Raw genomic sequence first — 11,421 nt, forward strand, 5'->3', positions numbered from 1 at the left:
TTATTCTTTTTTTTATATTCGTCTTGGATTTTTTATTATTATTATCGTCGTCGTCGTCGTCGTCGTTCGTTCGTTCTCCGTCTTATGCACGCGTTAAGCATGATATTATGAGGTACCGTATTATTATTATATTGTTATATTCGTTTCCGCGCGCGCTCGCATACACGGTATACATAATATTATATTATATCTATATACACGGCCGCTTATGCTCGAGGTTCGGCGTTGCATAAAACGAAAATCGACTCGGCTTGCCCGTGAGTACACTATATACCTACGGTCAGAGTCGACGTTCGGCGAGAGGAGATGACTGCAGGGGGTGCGCGCTTTGGCGCCCTTATTTTTTTTCGGCGTCTCTAGCTCCTACCTGTTGTATATAAATATAATATGGCGTGTGGCCTAAAATACATCATACGATTTCAGTCGACACACTTATCAATTTAACTGTTACACCTTTGTGCTTTGACAGATTATATGTACCATTTACCTTACACAATATTATTTACCTAGATGGTACTAAAAATGTATAAAATAAATACGAGTAAAAGTTCAAAATATTTTAAATTGTGTTGAAATTCCTAAATGTTTCTTATTACTTACTTATTTCGGAGATCAAAACTAAAAACACGTTATAAAACTTGGACACACGCGTTTGATATTCAGGGGACACGCAGTATTTTAGACCCTGATATGACACTTATATACAATCATACATCGTATGATAAATTAGATTGCAGGCAATTTTTATTTTATTTTAAAACAGTAAATATGATATTATGACCTTTCAACACCACATACATGAAATACACATAATTTTGACAAAAAAATTGGACCGCTCAAATTTTGACACCCCTTTCAAAAACTCAAATATCTCCACTGCGTACACAGCGCCCTGCAGTTCCGACACGAATACCGCGTTCTCATTTAGGCGCCCGCGGTTTGATTTTAAATTTATTCGTGGCTCGAACGATCTTATGTAAATACAATATAGGCGTATACTTAGCATCGTTCATTTAATATTATTTACGTAAGATTTCGATTTTAAAATCTGGACATCGCGGAGCCTGTCTATATATATTTGTATATATATATAGTTCGTGTCCGTGTACGAATAAATCATATTACATACCTACGTCTGACAAAATGTCGCCCATAAACGATATTATTTTAAATTATAATATTATAATGGTTTATTGGGGCGTATATACGTAACGGTTTTTGGTTTTGGATCGATAAATGTAGCAGTAAACGTTTTTCGCATCATATATCATCATAGTACCTATACTTAAATAATATGTATACTATGACTTATGTTCTATTTTTATTATATTTATATATCAACTCTAATTTTATAATTTTATATCGTATTATTATGTATTGATAAGCAGCTATGAATCGAGATGAAAAATCGCTCTGTATACGATATTATACATAGGTAAGTATATAAAGTATACATTATAAGCGTGTCGTACCATCGGTACCTCGATGTACCTATGCATTATTTCCCACAGCGATCGCACGCGATCCGCGGCCGACGACCAAGTCGCTTTTATTTTCGTTTCCTTTTTTTTTTATCCCCTCTTACCGTGGAGGACGACTTTGACGGATGAATGGACGCGATTCGTGACGGCCCGCACTATTATTATAATATAGGTACATTGTATTGTATTATATTACATTTTATTATTTCGTGTACATAATAATAATAATAATATATATATATATCACCATAGGTACATTACCGGATTATGTCTGCGATAATTCCGCGTTCACTCCATTTGACCGTGTCCTTCGCGTGCGCCTCCTCCTCACCGTCGGCCAACTTTTTTTTAATAATATATATATATCATAAGATAATACATAATACCTATCGAGAGAGAGAGAGAGAGGTATTGCTATGGAGTATATAGTACTTATATAAAAAAAAATTCACGTGTTTTTCTCGATTTCCCACTCGTCTCGTTCTTTCTTGTACACATCGTATTAAATTCGTTTCTTCTTATTAAATTATATTATTTCACCGCGAACCTCTTCTACCCCTCCTACAAGACAATATAATATATTTATCGTACATCACTGTGAGTATTGTCGTTGTAAGTGTATAACATAATATTATATTATATATAAGTATAGTGATGTCGCCTTACCTTATGATGTTTTATTGGTGCAGCGACTGCTTCGTATATATTTTAAACGTCCGTAAAACGTGTTCCGATTTGTTTTTTCTGTATACCGATTTGTCCCGCAGCAGACCGTTTCCGCCGGACGAGACTTATTTTCGATACCATAAAAATATCAGATAATGACTGCATAATGTATTATTATTACAATAATATCTGTGTCCTAATATATGTTATACGCCAATTTCAAAAGTTTAAACCATTAAATTATGTGTATATAAATAACAACGCCATTACGTCATACCTATACTTCTGCAGCTGATTTCTGTATAATTCGATAATGACGACGAATTCGTTGAAACATAAGACTTAGGTCAAAAAAAAAAAAATAAACACGAACCTATATTATACGTATAGCGAGATGATAAAACATATACATATCATATTTTATTATGCGATTCCCTTTTTTACATCTGCGCTGTTCCCTGTTCGATTTACCCTAAATCTATTATAAGGGTTGTTATGTATTTTATATTAATGAAGCGTCTAACCCTGATGATTAAATCTGTATAACTTCTCAATCTCTGCAGAGTGATTGATATATCTAATAATGTGAAAAAATTGATTTTTTTCATCGTATATAATAAAAGCATTATAGTACTTAATAATTATTATCCTATTATGACAATGTGTATTGTCATAAGTATAAGTAAACGGCACAAAAATAAAACTTTAGTAACAAAGTATTTTTTTATAATTTTGTATGGTTGTCATTAAGATATAATAGACTTATTATCAAACTTATGCATATAAGAAAATTATATTTTTTAGGATCAATAAATTTCGGTACTAATAAACACAGATTCCTTGTGTTAACACAAAATATATTGTTGTTTTAATGAATGTTATTAACTGTTGAAAACAAAACTCCAAGACAATAATAATAATAAAATAAAAACGCATTTGTACGAGTTTATGTTAAGTAGTTTGATTGTACCTACTTAAACTAATATAATAAAAGTATACATTTTTATTTTAAAAATCTAATCCAAATCCATTTATTGCGAAAGACTATTATACACTTTTATGCATTTATTCAATAATACTTGGAATAACAAGATGAAACATCATTGCGGTCGAGTAAAATAATAAGACGGCGAAGTTGATTTGAATACGTTTTACATTTTACATGTTAATTAGTTTATTGCACTTGAATTAAATTTTATTAGCGATTCCCATAGCACGTATAAGTGTAGTATAATAATTACGTATAATAAAGCGATTAACTGTTGAGTATAATTTAATATTATGTACATCGTATACGGTACAAGTATTTTAAAAAAATCTAAAAGTATAATTTTCACGGGTCACAGTCTTATATAAAAAAAAAAAATGTTGATAGATGTGATTTAAATTTGTCCATTTATACAAGCAAAGAAGTAGTGAACATAATGATATTATGACGTCATAATAATTAATGCATTTGAATAGATAATCTTCAAACCTAAAAAATAATGTCTAGTACGTATTAAAAATAAATTATACTACGAAAACTGTTTTACTATAATATATTATGTATATGTTACATGACGTACAACGTTAATTTTTTATTTTTTTTTCACAAAGCAGTGAATTAAATGATGAAGTTATAAATTAGCAACAGGTATAATAATCAACATTTATAAATTATCTAATATTTATACTAACATGGGTCGATCATAATTCTATAACACCTTTATTTTTGTAATTTAGAAAACGTAAAAATTGTGAATTTTCGCGGACTTAACATCATTATTTATTTTTAAATATGCTTTACTTATAAAATTCTATCTCTAATTAGTAGCCAAGTAAAGATGATCAACAATAAATTACGTTAATATTACAGTATCATATGCGATTTTTTTATTTTCTAGAAAATTATGATTAAAATCCATAAAAAAAAAAATGGTTCAGATCACATTCCAAACGTTTATCAATTCGTAAAAATATATTAGTATAAAAGTATAAAAGATTAGGAGAAATTTTTAAGTAAATAATTGTTATTATATTTTATAAGCAATAAATTAGAACATTATGATGGCACGCGAAATTGATAGTTATGGCTTATACTACAAATATATATAATAAATATAAGTATAATTATGTATTGTATAGATTTTTTTTTGAACAATTGAAACATTAAAAAAAATATATATATATCAGACAATCTTATCAGTTTAAAAATTTGGAAAAATCTCGTTTTTTAAATAAACAACTAACTTTTGGATATTTTATTTACATTCTTATAGATATCGATAAGTTTTCGACTAATAATAATAAATAATATAGTAAATACTCATGTGAAAATAGTTTCATAATTAATACGGTTATTAGAAAACGTATAAAATTGTATAAAATTGTGTTCGATGCTGCTGTTTGGCGTTGTTTCCGAATTTCCGGGGCACAGAGCACGTGGCCCGCGAATAGCGTCTCCGTCCGTATCGGGGCGCGGCGTCGCGGGGAGCAAAATAATAATATAAATAGGAAGCTGTGGGGGACGCGCACGCCACCTTACCAGACGACCCGAGCGAGACTCACCTTTACCTATATGCGCAATACGCGCGGACGAACGGAATAATGTAATTACGGGCGCGCGCGCTCGCGACGATCTCGGGCGGACGGGCGCCGAAGGGGGTGTGAACGGCGTATCCGTGGGAACCGAACGACAGCTCTCCCGAGGGGGTTACGCACGCGAAGGGTACGAGGGACCCGAGAGATCGTGTGTCGGTGGCGCGCGAGCCGATATCATCCCCCCCGGTACGAGTGTTTTTTTTTAGAAGGGGAGCGACGGCAGTGGCGGCGACGGAAGAGGAAGAAGCGCGTCGGCGGTGGCGGCGGCGGCGGCGGAGTGAGACGGGCAACAGGCACGCCGCCGTCGTAGGTTCAGTCCGATACCCACCGTCGTCCGGCGAGCATTTCGCGCTCGCGTGTTCGCCGATTGTCGATACTATTATTATTATTATTCGAATGGTTTATTATTTACGCGTTTTCGCGACGGTATAATATTATAACACTATAATATTGTTGTTGTTTTTTATTCCCGGTTTACGGCCGTCGGATTTGTTTTTTTTTTTTTTTTTTGTTTAACCAGCTATAGTCGACTGCACGTCATGTTTTCGCCAACTCCGTCGCCGATTTCTCGGACCGTAACCTACAGAAAGGTAAGCCATATTGTTTTTTTTTTTCCCATCATCACTCATTCACGCGCAGGTCGCATATATGAATAATAATTATCACAATAATATATGATTCCGCGATGATGTCGTTTGTTTTATGAAATAATATAATATAGCGTTTATCGTTGAGTTTACTGGCAGCGAACAACACTTTGGCATTTTTTTATACGATTTTCAGATTATGTCGGGTAGTTTATAGACTATAAAGTATGAACGTCCGGGCTATGCTATAAATTTCATATCGTATACATTATTTGTATTTAAGTATAACTATGAGTATTATAAACGATTTGATTTAGAATACAGATCTTATCGTTAATATGAATGGTTTTAAATCGATTTTCCCTCCACTATAACCTCCCTGACAGCAAACATTCATCCCATAAAATATATCCATCATATAATATAAGGCTGTATAATATAGTATTGTTATAAGAATATTATAAAAGAAATACATACCACCCGTATGCACGATGTCACGCACAATAATAAAACAACCATATCAGTATATCACGGTAAATAGAAAAATAAGATATTATCTATACACGAATAAATTTTAAAACTATTGATCAAATATCGTGTTTGTATTGTATCGTAATTTTTGAACTAAGCGATTTTCCAGATCGTATCTTAGCATTTTTCCATAGTATCCTCCGTATGTTAGATTCCGATATGTTCATATCACACTCGACAAAAATTGCGCAACCACACAAATTTTAAATATATACTTACTTCATTAAATGTATAGAAATTAAAATTTATTTTACCGTTCGCGTTTTTAATACATATTATTATATTATACGATTTAACAAAGGCTATGCTTGTATAAACTACGATTTTATAATGTTTTTTTTAGCTTTACGTATTAGTGGTTTGACGTGTGGACCGGGAGAGAAGTGAAAATATAAGGTTCTGTATATTATAAATACATCTATATTTTAATAGTTTACTATATTCGAGTTTTTGTTTGATTAATTTTTAGTATAGAATACGTTTTGTGATTTTGGGATGATCGATGAATGCGTTTCGTGTGGATTTTAAAACTGTGTGTAGTGTGTACATCGTAGTTTGGTATTAATAAATGACATACAGTCACGTGTTTCATATTACCTAAGTTAGTTTGGTTTGGTTTGTAGTAGGTAGCAAGTATATAATTATGCCGACTAAATTACTTAGTTAATCGACTAAAATGCTCGAGGAAATATGTGTTTTATTATTTTGAAACTTTTTTTATCATATATTTATTCTATTTGTATTTTATTGTAGAAATTGATTTTTTTTTAAATTATCACCATCTATAATAATTATTATTTTGATTAACAGATAACAAAACCGTTATTGGAACGAAAGCGACGTGCTCGCATCAATCGGTGTTTAGACGAATTGAAGGATCTAATGTTTTCTGCCTTAGAGGTTAGAGGACATTTTAAAATAATTGCTTTATTTAAAAATTTATTGAATGCAATGTTGGTTTTATTTTTAGGCTGAAGGTGAAAATGTTGATAAACTCGAAAAGGCAGACATTTTGGAATTTACCGTTAAACATCTGCAAAAGATTACTAGGAGAGATCCTGTAGAAGAAGCTTATAAATTTCAAGTAAGTTTAAAATAATTATGTATTTGATGTACCAAGACTATTATTACGGTTCATTATCATTTGATGACATTAAGTATCATACAAGTTATATAAAAGCCAAAGTCACTTTCATTTGTCATTATGCGTACTAATTTTTATTTTTCGATTGCGTGGTAACAATTACATTATTATATCTACAATTTTATTATGTGCAGGGTTAATGTAGAAGAGGTTAAATGAAATTTAAAATATATTAATTTAGTTTTAAAGTACCTAAGTAATTCTAATCAGTGAACATCTAATGTGACGAAATAAAAAAAAAATTACTAGAGTGTAATAGTTATAATATTATTTCTTCTAGTATATTAATATACCACATTAAATACACTTTCACTCAGTATAAAAAATAATACCAGGTATTTATTATTAAAATTTAAAACACAAACAAATTATTATTTTATTAAAATATTTTGTAAAATTAGTAAGAATCTAAAAGTTTATCTGAAAACGCCATACAAAATAGTTTTGTAAATTAAAATATACACGCAAAGGTATGTACAGGCTAATAGCATAATATCATTGTTATATTATACTCGTGTTCTTATAAATATTATAATGTGATTAATTTTAAAAAGAATTGATGCTCACGAAAATAAAATCATAATTTGTATAACATAACAGTTATTTTAGAAGAATGAAACACATCCAAGTTATAGTATTTCTAACACATTTCCGGGTTTCCAGAGCGTATCCGGAGACATCGGCATAATGTAGAGTTTAACAATAAATGTCATATTTCATTAGGTCAAGGCCACATTCATGTTTATCTTTTAATTAATTGTTTATTACTGATAAAACGCATGTAAAAAAAAATGGTTCCTCCTCCCAAAAAAAAACAGTTCAGAGCAACTCGGGGTCATTGTTTACGGTTACCTACCGAATTATGAGCGTGGTGGTGAGGCGAGGGGAAACACACATGGGGCGTCGGAAGTTCGCGTGAGAACTGAGAATAGTATTTATACACTATACAGGTATATACATATTTAAAACAAAATTACGATTATGGTATACATAATATAAACGGTACACGCTTTAGAATATCAGTGACGTGTGGGAGTGTTATCGCCACTGCGGCGGTGGCATTCTATACAATTTAAACATATTATCGTAAAGGTATACACACGCGTAATGTATCACGGCTATGATGGAATATTTTTTTTTTTTTTTTTTTGATAATTTTCGCGTTAAACACAGCTTGTTATAACACACAAACACGCGGGGTCTCTGATTTTGAAATAAAAACAAATGCGCATAATATTGTGATTTTTAACATTTTAACCTGTATATAGATTTTTAAATATTATAATACCTAATATTATATCTACGCGAGTCATTTGTGAAAACTATACCGTTATTATCAAGTCAGGATTAATACTGATATAATATTTAATCGTTTATGTAAGAACAGAGTCAAAAAACGAAAAAAAAATGCATGTTCACAAATCGCATATAATTACTTGTCATTTATAAAAATACAATACTATACTATATATATTATTATTTGTCGATGCACTTTACGATCGATCGCTAAACAATTCCGTTATATGAATTTGTCGTGTTAATATTTTCAACTGTCCGCAGGAAGGATTCAGCCACTGCGCCAGCGAAGCGTGCAGTTTCCTGTTGTCGCTGCCCGGCCTGGACTCGGTGGTCGGCCGACGGTTGGTCGAGTACCTGGCCAAATCGGTGTCGCGCGCGCTCGAATCCCAACTGCCGGCCGCCGCAGCAGCCGCCACCGCAGCCGCGGCCGCGGCGATGGCCGCCACCGACAAGCGACAGATCGCCCCCGCGGCAGCGTCCGACGACCGGACGCCGCCGACCAGGGCGCCCGACAACACGCCGCCGACGCCCCCGCCGTCGGCCTCGACCGTGTTCGCGCCTCCGTGCCAGACCGGAAACGCCGCGGAAGCCGTCCACTTTGCCGCCATCGCCGCCGCCTCCCCGACGACGCTCAAGCCCGTCGCTCTGAACGCGTCGAACCGGGGCCCGCCGCACACGGTCGTCAGGCCGAAACCCACCAGGCCCGCGTTCGGCCGGTCGCCGCCTACTCTGCAGCAAGACGCCGCCGCCGCCGCTGCCCTTCGCGATCCCATGTGGCGGCCGTGGTGAGGGGGACGACTTTGAGCAGGAAGAACGCAAAGCCAGCTGTTAACCTATATATATTTTAATGTTACGATATTTTAAACTGTTTTCTGTAAGTCGCGTACACGGGAGGGAGGCGAATAGCATCGTGTTCGTGTGTAGTCGAACATTTATTTGTATGTTTTTTTTTTTTTTTTTTTTAAGTTTGGGTGGGAAACGGGTTCCTACCTACGCGTCAGAGTCGCAACGAAGCGAGTTCAGTGATTTTTGGTTTATTTTTGACTAAGTATAATTGTTTCGTGTTTTTCAACAATCGCAAATTTATTATTTTAATACGTTGCATAGCGAGTTTGCCTCAGCAACTATTTTCGGGTATACTCGATTACACAAACTTTTTTGATTTTAGAATTTTTTTTCTGGGGGGGGGGGGGGAGCAGATAGAATTTGTTATAAGTACGAAGTGTATGTCATCGTTTGATTTGGCGCGATATCACTCGCGGTAATTTATTATGTTTTCAGCTTTTGTAAATATAAACATTATTTATTATTATTATTATCACTACTATTATTTTAATTATTATTATTATTTTATGAGTACCAATATCATACGTTGTTGAAACGTATATAATATTACTATTATGCTTGATTTTATTTTATGTTATTAATATTATTCTATTGTGTTCACGAGTGTTTGAATGTGTATATTGATTTCGATTGAGTTTTGTGTATAATAATATATATACTCGAAAATAAAAAGTATTGTGCTTTAATGATGATCTCATCCACGACGTCGATCGGGAAATCTATTATAAAATAAAAACTTTGATATCCTAATAATGTTATAAACTGTGACTTATACTATAATTATCTATAAAAATAAAAAAACCGATCGCTCGTATATTGATTAAAAATACGAATAGGTACACAACTTATTTTTATTTTATTATCCGTGTTGCGGAAACACTGTGGTAACGAATTTCGATTGTATAAATATTATAACTTTCGAATTTTATCGTCGTTTTACTTTCGTACATTCGATATCATAATATTATTATTATTAAGCATATATAATATGAATTAGAATAATATCATGTATTATATTTATTTCGTCACTGTACGAGTCCTTAGTTCTAACGTGTTACAATAATAGTCTTTGTTTAAAACACTTAAAACAATATCCGCTTGTCGTTTAGTAATGAGTATATTATATTAATCGTATTTTAGTACACAGAAATAAGACAGTTCGTGTATAATGATATTATAATAACTATAAGTATCTACCTATAATATTATATATTTATATAGTATAAATAATTATTGTGTATAGTTAGATTGTGTTTATTTCACCGTAACTCGTGAAATATTTTAACACTTAGAATGTGTATAATTATATAATATAACAGCTGCTAAAACAGCAACATCGTTACACGCATGATAATGTTATACGATTTTATAGAGACATCGCTATTTCGATGTTTATTTTATTGAAATAATATTGAGGTTAATCGATGTGCATAGGATCGAATATTCCTGCCCAATTTTTACTTTAATCTCGCAGTTAGAGTTTAGTATCTAAATTTGTATGCATCTAGTTTTGAAATTTGACCAAGTAGTTCCCGAGTTATTAAAACGCGTATGTACTAATAGGATTTAAAGATAATAATATAGTCCTTAAAATTGTTTTTTACAAAAATATAAAATATATGTCTTATCGAATCTATAAAATGTTTTACGCTAGTTGCTGATTTTTTTTGTAGAACAGTGCGTCGATCGCGTCCCAGTCCCGGTCAGACGTCATGACACGTTTCACAAAAAAATGTCAAGTATTCGAAAACATGCTTGTCTGTAAGTAGATATAGCTGTTTAAAATAATTTAAAAAATCATATTTGAAATAACAGCATTATATATTAAAATATGGTAACAATAAAGTCCTTCTCAAAATTGCCTATATTAAACCCCTTAAATAGCGGGGTGTATTGTTTTGGTTGCCTTGCCAAATGTTGTACGCCGTGCAAGTGTGCACAGTCCAACAGACTCGATAGGTGTTCGGGCTGGAAGACTCGAGTTGAAAATTGTTCCTCTATTGTGCATAGTAAGATAGGATGGTATTTAGTTAGTCAAAAATACGATTTTTCAATATTCATAAAATATCGAGTGTGAAATTATATTTTTAATAGTATATTAAAAGTAAATTCTCAAAATTAATAATTTCATTTTTGAACGACCTAAAAGTCGTCGGCGTACTGTTGAGCTGCACGGAGTGCGATTTTCATCACGTGTCGATCGCAATACTCCTTCTAAACACTGCAGTGTCACTCTTAAGTCCGATTTACTGGCGTCTAGGTACTTTTTCCTTTGTGGGGGGTG

The 11,421-nt window shown here is 33.0% G+C and overlaps 1 protein-coding gene across 2 annotated transcripts; it reads left to right on the forward strand.

Annotated features, from left to right (window-relative positions):
* The first annotated feature begins 4,480 nt into the window (after nt 1–4,480).
* On the forward strand, nt 4,481–9,606 carry LOC114133058 (enhancer of split mgamma protein-like). Of its 2 annotated transcripts, none has more exons than XM_050203504.1 (4): nt 4,481–5,320; nt 6,659–6,748; nt 6,819–6,932; nt 8,553–9,606. In XM_050203504.1, exons 1-4 carry the CDS (start codon nt 5,270–5,272, stop codon nt 9,078–9,080), a joined length of 783 nt encoding a protein of 260 aa, XP_050059461.1. In that variant the 5' UTR covers nt 4,481–5,269; the 3' UTR covers nt 9,081–9,606. The 2 variants fall into 2 exon arrangements, with proteins under 2 accessions (XP_050059461.1, XP_050059462.1); XM_050203505.1 differs by lacking the exon at nt 4,481–5,320 and adding an exon at nt 5,372–6,244.
* The last annotated feature ends 1,815 nt before the right edge of the window (nt 9,607–11,421 follow it).

The sequence above is a fragment of the Aphis gossypii genome, chromosome 3 (genome assembly GCF_020184175.1).
Source record: "Aphis gossypii isolate Hap1 chromosome 3, ASM2018417v2, whole genome shotgun sequence".
In the NCBI taxonomy this organism is placed as follows: Eukaryota; Metazoa; Arthropoda; class Insecta; order Hemiptera; family Aphididae; genus Aphis; species Aphis gossypii.

Bases quoted from the DNA above. Each gene is read 5' to 3' on its own strand.
- LOC114133058 (XM_050203504.1), top strand. From the start codon at position 5,270: ATGTTTTCGCCAACTCCGTCGCCGATTTCTCGGACCGTAACCTACAGA. The intron at 5,321-6,658 runs GTAAGCCATATT...TTTGATTAACAG, and splicing joins GGACCGTAACCTACAGAAAG to ATAACAAAACCGTTATTGGA. The intron at 6,933-8,552 runs GTAAGTTTAAAA...AACTGTCCGCAG, and splicing joins AAGAAGCTTATAAATTTCAA to GAAGGATTCAGCCACTGCGC.